The following is an 18,331-nucleotide window of genomic DNA, read 5'->3' as shown; positions in this document are numbered from 1 at the left end:
CAAAATTTTTGAGACCTTATTTAAAAAAAATACAAATTGAACAGAAGAACACAGAGTTTTAGATTACTTTCTAGGTAGGCAGCTCAGTACCTTTTGAGTACATATCTTTTTTGGCCTTTTACAACATTTTTGGATCGTAAAGTGAAGAGAAGATTGGAAATCATATTGAGTAAGAAAAAGACGGAAACAAGAGACAGGTGAGGACAAGCTGGTACAAAGGGCACCGCGCCTTTTGGATTATATTCATGGATAGCTCACCCAAATATGACAATTCTGTCATCATTTACTCACCCTCGTCATTTCAAATCCGTATGATATTCTTTCTTCTCCAGAACACAAACGACGATATTATAAAAATCTTGGTAGCCAAACAATGGTAGTACACATTGGTCTTGTGTCTATACAATTGAAGTGACTACTGTAGGTACCGCCATTGTTCAGTTACCAACATTCTTAACAAGATCTTCTTTTGTGTTCTGTACGTGGAAGAAAGAAAGTCAAACAGGGTACGTAAATGATTACAGAATTTACATTGGGTAAACTATTCCTTTAAAGTTTACATTAAATAAATTGTTGTGTTATTGTTGTGGTTAATTCCATTTACAAAAGTTACTAATTCGTAATGTAGTTGATAATTGAAGGTAAATCGTTTCAACACGTTTTCTGTGTCATTGTAGACAAAATGGCAGAGCCGCTGATGACTCATCTCAGGGCAATTACATGAGAACTGATAAAGACAGTTGATAGGGATGAGAAGCCTCAGATGATTATGGCGAGAGCCGAAGAGTTTCTTCAGGGAACGTCACAAGTCATCAAGACATCTCCGCTAGACAAATAAGTATTGCGCCGTTCCCATGTGTACATCGTGGAATCAAAGCGGAAAACTGACAGATCTTTTAGGTTTCATGGTGCACTGCACCCCGTGTCTTGCTGTTTACTTCAAAATGTGCCCCTCCTCGCTCTGCCTGCACACCTTCTGTCTCTCTCATTCACGATGACTGCGGTGGAATTTTTGTTGATATCCTCTCAAACGGTGTGTGAAATGAGAGGATCTCTTACTCCTGGAAGAAGCAGAAGCGCTTCCAATGAATCCCTCATGCGGAATCCACAACTTTGTCCCATCCCGAAAGTAAACGAGCTCTTCTCTCTACCAGAACGACATAGCAAAACTCAGCGAAACGTTTTTATAAGAGGTAGTGAAGAGCAGTGTTGGGGAACTTTACATTTGCATTTATGCATTTGGCAGACTCTTGTATCCAAAGCATCTTGCAGTGCATTCAAGGTTTATGGATATCCGTATCCGTTGTTGTTGCTAGTGACACAGTTTATTGAACTATCTTTGTGTTGTTTTGTGTTGTGTTGTGTTGAGTTATGCTTTGCTTTAGTGTAGTGTAGTGTACTTTACTTTACTTTACTCTCTAGTTTAGGTAAAAATTATGTCAAAATATAGCATTAATCATCATTAACGTTTGCATATTTGTCAAATTGAAAAGAAGCATAAAAAAAGTAACTTCAATATTATGCCGTAAAATAAACTTAATAGAATTTATTTCTATTTTTGTTTTTTGAAAAAAATGTTGCAATGAGATACCCAGCAGCTGTTGAATTTTGTTGCTTAGCTGCAAGTGCAGGTTTCTGGTTTTGCTTCAGCTCTAAAGTTCAATGGCTCATGTTACCATGGGTAAAGAGGCTATAATTTGGCTTTGAGTGCTGTGTCTGCCTGTGTTGCTCGCTGTTTTGTGCTGGTATTGATTTAGCGGTGGGAACGCCACTTGTCGCGGTGCTCGAAGCTCCGCAGCAAGGCGTCTAATCCTAGGGTTGGAGCTCTGCTCAAATGGGGCAGGCTATAATCCCCCACACTGTCAGCGACGTGGAGAGCCGGGGATGATTCCTGGTTTGAAAACGAACACGATACTCTTTCATCAAGTTATTTATTCTTTTCATTTGGGCATCGCAGCAGGGATTAGATTGAGCCATCTTGTCTTTTGTTTTGAGTTTGTCCTTTCTTCTCTTAGGCGGCTGCCGGATCGATGGAGAGGTGGAGTCTCAGGTCTCTTCCCTTCCCGGCTTTTTTCTTTTTCCTCTGATGTGCCATGTTCCCATCAAAGCATGTTTGATAGATCACGCCTGTTTTCGACACAACTTTTAATCAAGTTTTCATGACTAAAGTAAATAAACTGATTGTATTTGCCTTGCTTTTTTTATGCAATTGATTGCTCGTGCGTCTCAATAGAAGACGTTGAACACCATAAAGACATCAGTCGAGGTTTGGCTCGAATGCAAACTACAGCTTTTCCCCAAAGGTGTTGGTTTTAAATTCCACACACTCTCATGAACATCCATCTGTCAGGGATCTCGCGTCTGCCTATGTTTAGATAAGAAATCTCTGAATTCGTTATGAGGAACAGTTCACGGCAAAACAAACATGCACACCCATTCATGACGGCAACTGTATTTTAATGAAAGAATCACACTTCTTCATACAAAGCAAATCACGCTAAACAGTTTCTGAATAAATAAGTCCGCGCGGCGAGCTCCAAAGCGGCTGGAGATCACCTCAACGCCGCGGGCCTCTTCTCTGGTTGATTTCATTAAAGCGGTTTGTCTGGTCCGCTTCATCCAAAGTTGACCCTGCCTTGACCTCGCCTCTTACCCTCTGCTTCTCTACCTCATTAATGTGCCAAGGACACCGTTGCAGTTTTTCTCCCCCCCACGCACAATTACTTAGGTGGCTGCCTCTTTGTCAGAAGCATCGCCCCATAGGTCAGTGCACTATTGAGTTCCGTTACTATCTGTTCGTAACAAACTCTCTCAGCGCTGTCAGAAACCTCAGGCGGATAAAGGGCAACCTGGACACGTATTAAGTGCGTCTGATGCTGCTGCAATACTTGTCTTTGTAGTTTCTTTCAGTTCACCACAGTATTTACAGGTCTTTGTTGTTTTGGTGCTGTTTGTCATCCCTTGTGGCTCAGAAATGTGTTCTGACTGACAGTTGTGGTTTTATGTGAAATAGCTTTTAGAGACTATTTGAAGCATTACACATATATGATATATATTATACGCTTTCCTGTAGCTCAGTGGTTAGAGCATGGTGCTAGCAACGCCAAGGTCATGGGTTCCATCCCAGGGGATTGCACATACTCTGATACAATGTATTGTATAATGCAATGTTAGTCGCTTTGGATAAAAGCGTCTGTCAGATGCATAAATGTATTAGAGATGACCAGATATACATTTTCTGTACACAGAGCACACATTCATAGCCTTTTCCTGTCCTCTTTTGATTGACACGATATGTATTTACATTAAGTCATTTAGCAGACGTTTTTATCCGAAGCGACTTACAAATGAGGTAAACAATAGAAGCAATTGGAACAACATCAGGACAACAAAAAACTGGGTAAAAACTGGTCTCATACAGCCCACCACAGTATGCAAAGCTAAGGACTTTTTAAGTATAGAAAGAGTAGAAAAGAAAAGGAAGTCAGTACTAATCGTTCTGGTATTGACCGAATATATCGGCCCTAGTCATGGTCTGCTTTTAAACAATCGCCCGATAGTGTGAGAAATGGCATTTATTGACCTATACTGATTATTGGTCGATATGTCGGTGCAACTCTGATATATAGTAAATTATGTACTGTAAACAGGGCCGGGTCTCAAAAAAGTAAACATTTTATGCTGGTATTATCTATTAAATAATGATATGTCAATTGAATCACAGAAATCTTTTTTTAAATTTTGCGACATGAACGGAGTATATTACAAAAGAATATCTGATTTCCCCAGTCCAGCCAGCAAGCCTACTACATGACATGACTGTTAATAAGTAAATGATTAATTAGTCCTGTATGAGACAAATATCTTATATAATAGTATGAAAAACAGTATATTAATAACAGTATATATTAAAAGAACATTTAAAAATGATATGTTATATATTAAATTGTGGCTATAACTATTTCTGCATAATCTTGTAAAATACCATCATCTGATTTTATTACCATCTTTTTCTGTTTGTAGCTTGCTGGACGCAAACCAACAAATGAAATGATTCATAACAATTGAAATAATTAGTCTGGCATCAATGCAAAAGCAACGTCACAATATATCAAAACTAAAATGTAAAACGAGACTAGACAAAAGAAGATAAAGCATGTCTGTGACATCATATCTGTCATTTGATATCGTATATGTTAGGTAACGTGGCCAGATGTATCAACGCTTAGCAAGCTTAAACAAATGTAAGTATCAGTAAAAGAGATGAACAATTTTAACCAGTGGATACGTTTGTGCATAAAAATACCTGAACCTACACCTCTCGTATTAACACCACGGTAGTATGTACTGTACCATATGTAGTCTTCTATTAGTGAAGAATCCTCACTGTTGACATTCAACACCAAGTCCTCATCTGAAGTTGAATGCCCTTTAAGAACAGGGCATTATTTCTGACTCCCGCTGGTGTCTTTCTCTGTATCTGCGGGTACGTTAGAATACAGAGACCGCGGCACTTCTACTTTGTGTTAGCGATATGAAGTGCTGCAGGATGATTGGGATTAAATTGCCACCCTGGATTTGTACACTACGTCTTATCACATCAGGCCAGCCCAGCCTCACTGACAACCGTCTTTACTGTCTCCAGGCTCTCGGTTGGCAAAGCAGCGACCAACCCCTGTGTTTCTCTGCCCTATTAAACTGGGGAGGGGCATACAGGCTGGATTGAGAACACGCAGAAGATATATATTTCAGATCTGGAAATCTCTGTATAAAGTATAACTGGACACCAGAAAACTCAGCATTATCTATTGTATCGATCAGGGTTTGTGGAGTTTGGGGGTGGGGCAGAGGAGCCGATATAAATCATAGTAAGAGATTTAAAGCGTGCTGTTTAGTCAGGGTGCGGGAGGGCCAATGTTTATCATTAATGATGAAGGAGCCTGTAAATATATTTTCCCCCGTTTTTAATTCATTCCACACAACCATGTGCCCGCCGACCGTTATGGCTCGTTTATGATTGCATAACCGCTCAAGGCCACGGTAGGCATTTAAGATTCATATGCCACTCGCGCAAATTAAATAACGTGTGATCGATGCTTTAAATCCGTCCAGTGAACGCACGCGGGTTGCCGTGCTATACAAATCCCCCTTTTTATTGGGGATGAGAGCTTGTCATATCAGCATTAGTGTGCGCGTAGCTAAGGCCATAAATAACGCACGTATGATTACGGAACGCAGGGGCAGTAGACAGATAACAAAGAATTAATATGTAAATACATAACAAATTAGTGCATTATGTGCGTGGAGGGATATCCAGGCATGAAAAATCTAATAATATCGGCTGAGAGATAAACTTGACCAAGGGCCTATGGTGATCTTCTGCATTGAGGAAGAAAAGTTTTCTCTCTGGATTTGTGTTTTATAATCAAATATAAATTCATGTTTCAGTTCTATTAGATTTGTACATATGGCTTACCTTACTTGGGACTATTACAAATATAAATATTTATATAACAAGCATTGTGATTTTGATTGAGACATTAAAGGAACAGCATCATTTACTCACCCTCGAGTTGTTCCAAATCTGTATACATTTCTTTGTTCTGACGAGAACAGAGAAAGATATTTGGAAGAATGCTTGTAACCAAACAGTTCCTGGCCACCATTGAGTACCATAGTAGGAACAACTGCTTTGTAAATTATTTGTTCTGTTGAACACAATAGAAGATATTTTGAAGAATGTAGAAAAGCAAACCGTTCTGGGAACTTTTGACTGCCATTGTCAATGGTGCCAAGAACTGTTTGGTCACAAGCATTCTTCCAAATATCTTTCTCTGTGTTCATGTTGAGTTGTTGAGTGATTGAGTTGCAAACTCTTCAGTTTACGTTTTTACATGATTTAGTTTACGTATTTACACCAGTTTGACACTTTGATGGTGAATAACTGTATAACGCTTTCATGTAGCTCAGTGGTTAGAGCATGGCGTTAGCTACGCCAAGATCATGGGTTCAAACCCAGAGATTGCACATACTCAGATACAAATGTATAATATAAGGAAATGTACTGTAAGTTACTTTGGACAAAAGCTTCTGTCAAATGCATAAATAAATATTGTACAGTAAATTTATACAATTTCAGGATTGGTTAAGAATGTTATTTGGAAGGGCAATTTTGTCATGTTTATTTTTTAGTCATTCTTTACTGTAAAAGATATTTTCCTGCCTCCTAGAAAACACCTGGATTCTAATATATCTGTACACAAAAACCAATAAACAAATAAACATGCATTTTCAGCATTCCATTATACAGATAATTGCCCAGATTATGACCCAACACAAGATTCTGCTGACGTTGGCTCAAACTGCCCATTAAAATTTCTTCATCTCCAAGATGCAGTGGTTGTGGCTTGGCCTGAATTGCTCTTGGGGGCATGTTTGATTTAAGACTAATTTACTGTCTTGGATGTGAGGCCTGTGGCTTTGTGCTTTAAGCCCTGTCATTGATTGAATGTCATGTTGGTGGATTTGTGTAAATTATAGTAGGGCTCTTCCCTTAAACTGTAGAGGACACCATACCCAAAGGCAAAGTCGTGGGTGTGCGTTTATGCTAATTCTTCCACCCTTGCAATATTCCTCTTCACCAGTTGCTTGAAAAGATGTTGTACGCTATTATAGTTATGATGTTTGCACTGAAATATGAGAGAAACGTTTTTTGATGTTCACTTTTCGCGGCTCCTAAAAATAAACATGGCCTTGCGTGATTCTTGTTGCCAGCGTGAGCTCGTTTTCGTAATAAAACATGCATGCTGTAATATGTTAAAACGTCTTTCTTTTTTGCGCTGGGGGTTCTGTTAACCATAGATATTTTATTGACTGTCTTTTTCTTCTCGGAGGAGAGAAAAGGAACACACCCTCCAGCCCGTATGGGGTGTTGCTTTCCATAAAAATGCCTCCGGCCACGATTAGCATACCCGGAGAACAATCCATCAATTTTGGTAAAACTGTACGAGCGGTTCGGCTCTTACGTACAAATTTGTATGAGCCTATGAATATGGTGTTGTGGTTTGGCTGTGCTGCAGAAATCTGCATATGTTACAAGACACATGCCCAAATTACATTTGACTTTGCATGGGAGCATTAATCAGCAGTAGTTACACCGTGAGTGTGTGCGTGCGCATGTGTCTTCTGCGCCGTGCCGTGGGTCAAAATGCTCTCCTGATGGAGACCTCAAACGACAAAATGACATTAAAGGTGTCTCGTGTGGCATTTGGAAACATCTTGTTACAGTGGATGTGTTTAGCATACAGGGTCAGTTGGGATTTGGTGCTGGAGTGCGTCCAATATTAGGAGACAAATAAATTGCTAAAAATAAAAGCAAGCGGAGTCCTTAGCAAATGCCCTAAAGCAGAAGAAAACCAACTTGGGTTGCATTCAGGAGACGGGGTGTAAGATATGCACAGTCCAAAGTTGATCAATATTGGTTCAGCCTAATATTTTACTAATGAAGTACTAAATCAAATTAATGTTGGCCTGAGTGATCCATGTCAGGCCTCATTGCACACTTTAGTGTAATCGATAGCTAGGGGACAAAAGGTCACTGCCATACCTTTTTTCGATGTTATTTCCCTGCCTTATACGTCACTTTCTGATAAATCAGTAAAATATAGTATGTAATTACGTATGTGATTTTGTAATACATTTGATAACATTACAGCAGGTTATTAATGAAAGCAGTCAATGAAAACTAGCATTCAGGGACCTTGTGCTGTATGAATTTAGCTTTGGCAAATGATAAGCCGTAAGAGCCAGTTAGTTGTCTTATACTTGAATTTATGTCCTGTACTTTTTTTCGTTTATTTAATCCAATATACATTTATTTTAGGGCTGACAACCGATTCATCGCGATTTATCATATCAAGAATAAACGTCTGTGCACTGTGCATTAGATGCATTAAATTATGTATTTATAAACACATATATACATATTTACATGTATATAGTTATAATTAAAATTATATAAATGTTTATATGTATTATATTTGTCTAAAATATATGCATGTATGTGTGTGTTTTTATAAATTTTCTTTTACTACAATTATTGCACTGCGCATACTAACATGCATGTTATGAAAACCAAGTCGCATCAAGATGGGATCAAGCATTGTTAACCATGTTTCTAATGCTTCACCAATAAGAATGCAAGACTAGTTTACTTCAATCGTCTTTTCTATCTTTAATGGAACTGAACAGAGTATCTTTGAGAGAGTATTTTAGATTCATTTAAATTTGGACATGATGTGGTGATATCATTGTACATAGATTCATCTATTTCCACTTCTTAAAATTATTCAGGTCATATTTCAGGTCAAATATTTTGTGAAATCATTGTCCACTTAAGAGTGCTGACGGCACTTATGCCTGTATTTGCTGTTTCATGAGTGAAAATGCAGGAGCAAGACGTCAAAAGGATGACCCCAAGAGAGGTAAAAGAGATACAGTCTCCGCCTGAAACCATTTTCACTGCTGTTACTGTTAGACAGTGTTACTTTTAAATGACACCCTTGATCTTATATTTCATCTATAATAATAATAATATTTGTTAGATTTTTGTCCTGTTGAATATTTTCCCAGCCGGTTTACTTATGCCTCCGATAAAACATCACTGCTATAGACTTAGATTTAGGTAGCAATAAAAGCAGTGCCCACAGGCCAGCCTGCATATGGAGCGCGGCATCCTTGTGTGCGGAAACGGCCCTTGTAATGACTCATACGGGGGGCAACCAGTTTGGGGAGATAGCAGTACAACATGTTTTATAATTAGATCTGGTTCTTTTAATTAGACTGAGTGTATTACGGATGGGAGCTTCCAATTAGCGATTGACTGCTTGTTCTGATAGCGAGTGAGTGATTGGAAGTTCATCAGTCTCAAAACAGAGCTCCAGTCATTTGGATTCCTCCCTCACTTTGGATGAACCGAATAATATCATGTTTCATGACCAGAAGGATGGAAGTTAATGGCGGAAAAATAGGAAACATATGGCAAGAAAATGAATCAAGTTAAATCAAATGAAGTGCTCCGGAGGAACATTAGCGCGAGGGTCTCGAGAGTATGCAGGCATTAGCGTACCTGATGCATGTGTGCTTAACACGTACGTGTATCCCATGTGAGCGCACATTTGAATGCGTAATTATAGTGTCTCATGCGGAGTATGAATCAGTTGGCGTAATGACCGCTCTTCATATTCGCCGTAGCATAATGAAAATTTTTCGTCATATTGCCATGTTTTCACTTATTGTATATTCTGCTATGCCCACGAGGGCTACAGATGTGATGCGTGCTGAATTGCTTCAGTTTTAGTATTCATCAATGAGGCAGTCTGGAAACAAATGCACATCCATGTGCTGGCATCGTTCTTCAAGAGCGTTTTAAGTGTTCAGACTCATTAAATCATGTCTGCTTTATTTAACCATTTTTAAGTGGAATTTTGGAGGGTTTGGGACTTTCACAACCCTGCTAAAAACTAAACAGATTAAACCACCCTAAACCATGTTAGCCGGTCTCCAAGCTGCAAGCCTGGCCGGATTGATCGTTGGTCTGTGTGTGTTGATGGTTTTAGAAGTTGACAGTGATCTTTATTTATTGTTGAGCTTCAAAGTCAAATGTTAAAAGCGTATGCGCATTCAAACTAAATAGCCTACCGCATATGTGCATGACTTGTTATTGAATTTTATTCTGCTACATTTTTCCAACCATTATATAAAAGCCAACGTGTCAAGTTTCTAGTTTCTGCTCTTCTAATTCAAGTCAATACACTTGTGGAAATACAGATATTACATATTTTAATATTCAGCTTCAGATTCTGTTGCAATCCTAAAATGCTTCCTGTGCAGACATACTCAAGCCGTCATGTTCAATGTAGAAAGCCTGTCAGACTGGTTTAATCAATTTTGATGTTTTTATTTATTTATTTTAAACACATACACTGTTTATCCATACTTTAAAGATGAGCCTGGAACACACAGGATTTGGTGGTCCTATCTGTACCAAGGTTTGGTTGAGATCATTTAGTTTATTTACCTGTACATTTTACTTCACCATCTGCGTTGCTGATAACATAACTCATAACTGAGTGGGAAAGTGTGATGATATCTGGCAAATGGATTTAAATGATGTTCAGCTGGAGGCAACAGTTTTCCTCAGCTTCCACATACGCTCCTCATCTTAAGTTCCTGTGGGAGATGCACCAAGCAAGTGCCATTAATATTACATCAGTGCCTGAAGGTCCATGAGAAAACTGTAAACACTCAATGTGGCACTTTCTTGTATTTTGTGATAGATGCTGTTTATTCTTTACATATTGAAGGTTTCTCCTGATGGAATATGTATTGTTAGCTCATGCAGGTAGACGCTATGGTGACATATGCACATTCTGGGTGATTAAAAGTCAGAGATAGAAACCTGCAATAGAAACCAAGGCAAATTGAATATCTTAATTGTATGTTATTGTGTAGCTTTTTAGCTCTAAGCCAAAATGAGCCAATTTAGCGTCCCCCTTAGAGGCTCCAGAGTAGAGATTTTTCCTAAATTGTTTAACTTGCTGATGGGGCACATTTAAATAACCAAACAATATCTTGTTTAATTTCCTTTTTCAAGGATTTTGATCTTGTTTTTGTAATATAAGTGTGTATATTTTTATTAATAATATAAATGTCTGGATTCACAGAATAGTAAAGCAGTAGAGGTCTTGAACTGCATGTGCTCTGCGCTTGTTTGCTTGTCAGAATTTTCTGCTTCTCTTACAGATGTGGATTGCTGTTATGGATTAAAGAAAAATATATTGGAGACTGAGATCATAAAGATTCTGGAGATAATTCTATGGTACTTGTCATCTGTTATTGACTAACCCATCTGCACACAAAAATAGATACTCTTGGTTTCACTCATCCATAAAATAGAATTGAGCTATGGGTAATTCTCGCTCTTACAGAAACACAGATAGCCATAAGTATACAAAGTATACTCTTAAAGTGGAACGGTGGGAAATACCAGTATCATGATCAATTTAGTCTATCCCTTCAATTGACTCCAGAGTGAATCCATTGACTTACAATAAATGACTTTTAATGGGTAGTCTACTCCAGTGGTTCTCAACCGGGGGGGGGGACGCAGAGGCACTGCAGGTGGGGCGCGGAACCCCAACCTTTGGAAGCTCATCGCGAATGCACGGAGAAACGCGATTGCAAATTGACGGAGGGCAATGTTCCATCTGAAGCAGAGCGTGTGAGCGGCCGCTCAGACTCATTGTAAGCTGTATACATTTCTTTGTTCTCTTAAACACTTAGAAAGATATTTAGAAGAATGTTAGCAATGAGATTTCTAGGTTAAAAATGGTAGTCAAGGGTGCCCCAGAACTGTTTGTTGTCCTAAATATCTTCTTTTGTGTTTAGACAAACAAAATACACTTGTTTTCATTCAATGGTGCCCCAGAAATCTCAGTTGCTAACATTCTTCCATATATCTTTGGATCATCAGTAAATCATGACAGAATTTTCATTTTGGGTAAAGCATCCATTTAACAAATATGTTGTCTGAATGCATATTATTATGACACCACAATAACATTAAATAAAACATGTTGAATAGTTTATAACTGGAACTTTGAATTTTTTTGTTCTTTGCTTTCCTAGTCATCTTATATTTAAGATTACCCGCCGGCAGTTTTCTTAAGAAGTGCTGTGAACATCATCATATTACTCCAATTCACAGATCACTCCATTGGTTGCCTATCCATCATAGAATAGATTACAAGATTCTCCTTTTTGTTTGTAAATCTCTGCACAATTTAGCTCCTGTTTACCTCCTTTGACTACCTCTCTGACTTGCTACATCCTTACATTCCATCTAGAACCCTTGGCTCTGGCGAACAGGCTCTGGTGGTAGTCCCCCACATCAGACAAAATTGTCGAGGGGAACGTGCCTTTGCAGTCGCAGGGCCTAGACTTTGGAACGCCCTGCCTCTAGAGATAAGATTGGCCCCTTCTCTGTATGTTTTTAAATCACTTTTAAGAACATACTTGTTTTCTATTGCTTTTATTGCCTAGTTATTTGAGTGACTTATTTTATGGTATGTTTCATGTGTGTTTTGTGATAATTTAAAGATATTCAGCTTTTTCCCTCTGTGAAGCACTTTGGTCATCCAAGAAGCTGTTGTATATGTGCTATATGAATACATTGAACTTGAACTAGATTTATGAAGTTATCTTCTTTATGGAAACTTTGGCAACTAGTTTATTACAATAATTTATCGTAGGCTTGTAGGCTGTTATTCTAACGTTTCCCTCAGCAAAATCAAATAGGCTTTTAACTCTTACGATAGTTATTTACATGGGTGTGTGTGGACTGAACGTCTCTGATGTCTCTCATCATTTTCTCCTTTATTCTGACTCTCTGAACTCCGTCTTTATAACATAAACGTCCTTAGTGAGCATGATGCAGGTCAGAGCCCCCATGCCAGCACTGTGATTGAGTTTCATGCTTAGCTGGTTGGGGGTCCTCATTGTGGAAGAGACGACTGGCAAATCCTCCAGCAGGAGGGGAAGGGCTTGCCTGTGGCACGGCTGTTTCACTGGGTCCTCCGCAACCTCTGAAATGAAATTCCTCTACAGCTTTATTCAAAGCTGACGCGCCAGCCGGCATTACCTCCCGGTCCTTGGCTTTTATTTCCCCAAGCCGCGAGGTGCCAACCACAGTGTCTTTGTAGTCAAATTGATTCTGTTCGTCTGATGTATCATTGTTGTCAGTGCTAAGCAGATCACCACTGTGCATGAATATATCCACCCTAGAGTCTCCACAACACAAGCCATTTCTATTTTCTCTACCCTGTTTTATCCCACCCTTTCATTCTTGCCGCTTTACACATGGTGTGTGAAATGAGCTAAACTCGTTGTTTTTGTGAAAAACCTCTATTATGGATTATTCTGTCGAAGAACGCTTTTGAAAGATTGGAATCTCACCTAGTCCACTTTAAATATTAATTCTCCACCTGCAGGAGCCCTTTTTCATGAGAGCTGTGCATTTCAGCAGAATATCACTCCCTCCGACGTTTACGGTGGAATGTATGTGCGAGTCTATCTCAACGCTCTTTTGGCTTTCTCTGCATTTTGATACGTTTTGACATAACAATCCATTCATACAAAAGTTGAGCACTTGAATACATGTCTCGACTCTCAAAGACTTCACACGAGAACTCTCACTGAGACGTCTCGCTTTACAGTCCTCTTTTCACAAAGCACTCTTTTGTGGTTTGAAAATACATAACCTCTGTTGCATGGCAGAGCATTGTCGAATGCAGATTTCCAGTATAGTATAGTAATGGATTCAGTGCATGTACATTAAACAAGTCTGTGTAAAATAAAGTCTTGAAATAAACCAGTGTTAGCGTTTTTCAGGAATATTCCATGTTGATGAAGACATACAGCAGGACTCCCTCTCCTGGACACACCCTGACCCTACAATTCAAGCCTTAAGGGCTTTGCAGGTCTGATTCTTTAGGCGATGGATGAGAGAACTGACAATGACCTCATTAAACTGTTTAAGCTAAGAGGGCTCTTAGTATGGTTCTGGAAAAGTCAGTATTGGCCAAGGTAATGTATTTGTTGTTAAAGGCATCAAAAGTGTCAGCTATGTTTCTCCCAGAAGACCAGAGCTTTTTAGCTGTCTGTCAATGCACTAGGTCCATTAGCAAAACAAAATGACTCTTACTTTAAATCGTATAAGGTTAACCAATATCTACCGGCCAAAGATGATAACACAATGCTGTTTACTTAAGAAACACTTAAAGGGGTTCTGTCATCATTTCCTCACCCTCTTGTCATTTCAAACCTGTATGACTTTATTTTCTGCTGCAGAACACAAAAAATATATTTGGAAGAATGTTGGTAACCGACACCCATTCACTTGCATTGGTTCTGTGTCCATACTATGAATGGGTGCCGGCACTGTTCGGTTAACAGCTTTCTTATTGTTTTTAATGTGTTGCTAGTTTGATTAACATTTAACTTTTTACATAAAGGCTTCGTTTTTGCATCTGTATTGAATTTCTAAGAACCATGATGGTAAGAATAATGATATTTCAATGGAGTATCAAGTTAATTACGCTAATGTGACATTGCTACCCTTGGATTAGTTGCGCTTTTTTGTTCTTAAAAACACATTTCCTGTCCTCGGTTTCACTCCGCTCCTTGCAGATAATGTCTCTTGAAATCAAATTAATTTACAGCATGCGGAATCTGGCAGAGATTGACAGTTCAGTCGTTTTATTATGTAAAATCACAGATAAGAACGGGTGTGAAAACTGATATGATCTTCTTAGATTTTCTTATTGAAGATATCCTGCCGTCACTGTTTCCATGACAGTGAAATCAGAACCCAGAGATTGTTTGATGAAAGTTATTAGAACGTCTTGTGATTTTGAGGACTCGCACACAAGGGGTTTTATTAGGGAAATGCAGTTTTTTAGTATTTCTGTATCTTAACAGCTATGACAATGGAATGTTACCTTGATAAAGCAGCTAAATTGAATTTCATAAATTTCATAGTCAATCATTCACTTCATGGTGAATATGTTGTGAATCACAGAGGAGAACCCAAGTGCAGGCAGACACGGATGATGAAGGGGTTAACAAGGACTTTAATATTAAATAAACACAAAACAAAAACCCACAAGGGGGTAAAACAAGACAAGATAAATAATAACAATCAGGACACGGACTAACTAAACTGATAAGAACTAAACACACTTGACAAGAACACTAACTACAAAATACCAGGACTAAAACGAACACTCACAAAGACTAGCATAAACTTAGGTATCCTTACAGGACAAGGCTTCAATGACAGGGTAACAAGTACAACGAACCAGCACAAGACAATAGACATGAGGGCATCTTATAGGAAAACTAACAAAGGAGATAACAATGGGCAGGTGTGGGTAATGAGACACAGGAGGAAAGCAATACTAGGAACGAGAGGGGCGGGGCCAATGACGAGACTGGAGAGAACACATATTATGTCCTGATTGACCATAATATGTTTCTCTCCACATAAAACACGTGGGTCTGTCATGATTCTGCCCCTAGACCAGAAAACCAAGACAAGATTAGGCAGAATCATGACAGAATAGGGCAAAGTTATGCTTGCATCTCAATAAGATTTACCAAGAGATAGGAAGGTCGATAGGCTGTTAACCAACAAGCTCTAATACCTTCTAAAAATGATTTAATATTTTCAGATTAGGCTACTTTAAATAAATCTACAAAATAAATGTGGTAATCTCGAACAAAATTTATTTTCCATGTTTAATTAAACAAAGAAGTAATAAAGCATTGAAAATATTGGGATTTATTGCGAATCTTTCTGATGTGAGAGTTCTTTAAGGACAACAGTTTACATCATATCATATTTTGATTCTGGTAAGGCACTTCCGAGAAAAGAATATAGTTTTCTGTCATGTTACCAGATGTGAATTCAATCGCAGTTCAATATTTTCAGTTGCTTTTTGTTAATAGGAATTTTTCATATGCTGTTTTGTTTTAACTAAGTATTCTGAGGCTGAAGCAGCCAGGCTGATCAAACCCAGACTTCTGTGAATCAAATGGTTTTGGTTTTATTCATTGTATTTCAGTTTTGTTTGCATTTAAATCAGTGGAGACAATGTTATGCTTTGCTTTGGAAATATTTTCTGAAAATGCTGTGGCGATGGACCGAAAGTAAATAGCTTTTTCTTTCTTTCTTTTTCTTTCTGTTTGTTTTGATGCTGCTGAGTGTTTTTTTGTTGATCGGAAATAATGAGAGTAAACTAACACATACACATGCGCACGTACATTGCATCCTGCATCCGCAACACGCACTAGGTGTAGTAAAACTAAAGGGCCAATAGTTGGTTGCGTGACTGGCCCTTCATCCAATGGCAGCGTGCACTGGACGGTACCCATATACCAACAAACACAAAATGTAACCGCAATGAAAAAGCAAATCAAACACTGAAATACATCCTCAGGCACTGCCTAAAAAATCATTTATAAAATCATCACATTTAAAGGAGCTGTAGGTAATAATTTTAGTGTATTAAATCAAAATACTCTAATATGTCCTCAGAAATATAGGAAACATGCTAAGTTCATATATATAAAAACAATGCTCTAACCAGTTAGTGTCAGAATGTCTTTTTTTGTTTTGGTCCGTGTGACCCCGCCCACTGACGATTTACCCACTATTGTATTTCTACAGTTCGGTTGCCAGTTGGAGACAATCACTGCATATTACAAGGAAACAAACAATCTGGGTCAGAGCAGATTCCGCCCTTTCCGGTACTCTTACATTGCAAAAAAATTACTATATTATTTTACAACTTAGGAGTAATATAAAAAAATTTATTACAGTCATTTAAACGAGACAGCAATATGGCCCTCAAATACGACCTCCGGAGGATGCAACCACTGAAAGCTGCTGATTGAGTTATATTTGCAAACAACAAAACCACTGCAAACCTATAAATTATCAGATATACTTGATGCTATTACGTTTAAAGTGAAAAACACTTATTAATTAAATGATTTGGTAAATTTACCCCGAGTTTGTGCGACTAGTTATTATCTCACACTCTTTCATAGAGTTAGTTTTGTAGTTATACAGTAATCATAAGAACGCTAAATCATAAATGATTTAAAGTGTCCAAGGACAAATATTAATGCTTACAGTATATGGTTCTTAATTGCTATACTGAACTGCTATTTGATTAAAATAACCCTCACACATACTTTTGTCCTCCCATTGACGTCCATTATAAGAAACCAGCTTCGTGGCTTAAAACAAAAACAATGACCATGTATAACCAAATAATTAAATACATTTCTTTACCACTGATATCAAACATCAACATGATAATAGAAAATTCAGTTTTCTAAGTTTATCGCTGCCTTGAGCCACCTTAAGCTGTTTCCCTATAATGGACTTCTATGTGGAGAAACTGTTGCATGCTAGTCAAAACTGTGCATAAAATGTATTAATTTAACATGTTAGTCTTTTATATCATAGCTTTAATGAACATGGGTTTAAAATATAGACTGTTGAATGATCCTGGGATACTGATATACAGTTGTCACCTAGCTGGAGACTCAATCTGGTACAAGAAAATTCGCGAAATGACACATCCAGGCCATTCCGTGGGTCTTTTCTTCAGTCACATAGTCTCCCACCCAATACGACTCGGTTTTTCTATTTATCTTGCTCTGTTGAACGGAAAAAGTGATTTTATGTAGACCATACTGGCTAACGCCATGCACTTCCAATGAAGGGGAAAATAATGCTTTCCTCACGCCGACTCCTCCCCAGGCTGCACCCCCAGCTCTGACACGGACGACACGGACCTGACTATTACACTCCTGTAAGTGTCTGGCAACTCCTGAGTCGAGTCTAAGGAGGAGGAGGGTCGGGTAAAACCCTCGCCAATATTTTGAATTTGGACTGCCATACCAAGCTAAATAAAATTGTATCCATTTACACAGCTTTCACAATTACGTTTCAATCCAAAATAACCTTATTTTAGTTTTTTGTGAAATATTTTACTTTATTCCTAAAGAATTCTCTTTGATTCCTATGTTAGGTTGGAAGCAGGGTTCCAGAAGGTCCTCCAGGTGGATTTGGAAGTAAACGGGCTATTGGATACTCTGGGCAGTCGCTCTGTGACCTGGCAGATCGAGTACCCCATCTCCCGAACCCTCTCAGAGGAGATTCAAACCCTCATCCGCCTGGCACCGCATGACCTTGGGGGCATCGTGCCATTGGCTATGGTGAGTTTAGTCCTCATAAACTCATCGACGCTCCAATGCAACACAGTAAAAGCAATTGTTCATCTCATACAGTAGTTTCTATCTCTAAGTAGCCACTCAGACAGTGCTCAAACGCTCCTCTTATCTCCCATAGAGATACATGCTCACTTTAGTATGTCTTTTATTATCTCAACAAGCCTTTACGTGATTTATTGATCTCCACAGCTTTGTTTGTGCTTTCGTTTGCTGCAGGATAGTCCGTTCTTAGAAAAGATAAATTCAGACTTTGAAAATCACAGATTTTTCATCTCCGCTCGTAATATTCTTACGGTCTGCCAATGATATGCATCATTCCGTGCAACAGTACTGTGTGCTAGACTGTGAAATGAGCAGGTTAAGTCGCCTCTGCAATTTTCGTCCAATGTAGATTCATATTTCCGTTTGACTTAGATTCTGACACATTTTCCAGGTTTAATGCAAATGGAATGCTATTTAACTACGC

The 18,331-nt window shown here is 38.5% G+C and overlaps 1 protein-coding gene across 1 annotated transcript in view; it reads left to right on the top strand.

The window, feature by feature from the left end:
• Window positions 1-18,331, top strand: part of LOC306911567 (transmembrane protein 132C) — a 104,854-nt gene that overhangs the window by 60,529 nt on the left and 25,994 nt on the right. Inside the window, exon 4 of the mRNA XM_079487036.1 lies at window positions 17,664-17,850. Within this exon, the coding sequence (XP_079343162.1) occupies window positions 17,664-17,850 (187 nt within the window). The remainder of the gene's footprint in view (window positions 1-17,663; window positions 17,851-18,331) is intronic.

Source organism: Barbatula barbatula (assembly GCF_947034865.1).
Source record: "Barbatula barbatula genome assembly, chromosome: 22".
Classification (NCBI taxonomy): Eukaryota; Metazoa; Chordata; class Actinopteri; order Cypriniformes; family Nemacheilidae; genus Barbatula; species Barbatula barbatula.
The sequence above is the reverse complement of the archived record's forward strand: the minus strand, read 5'-3'. Positions and strand labels throughout refer to the sequence as shown.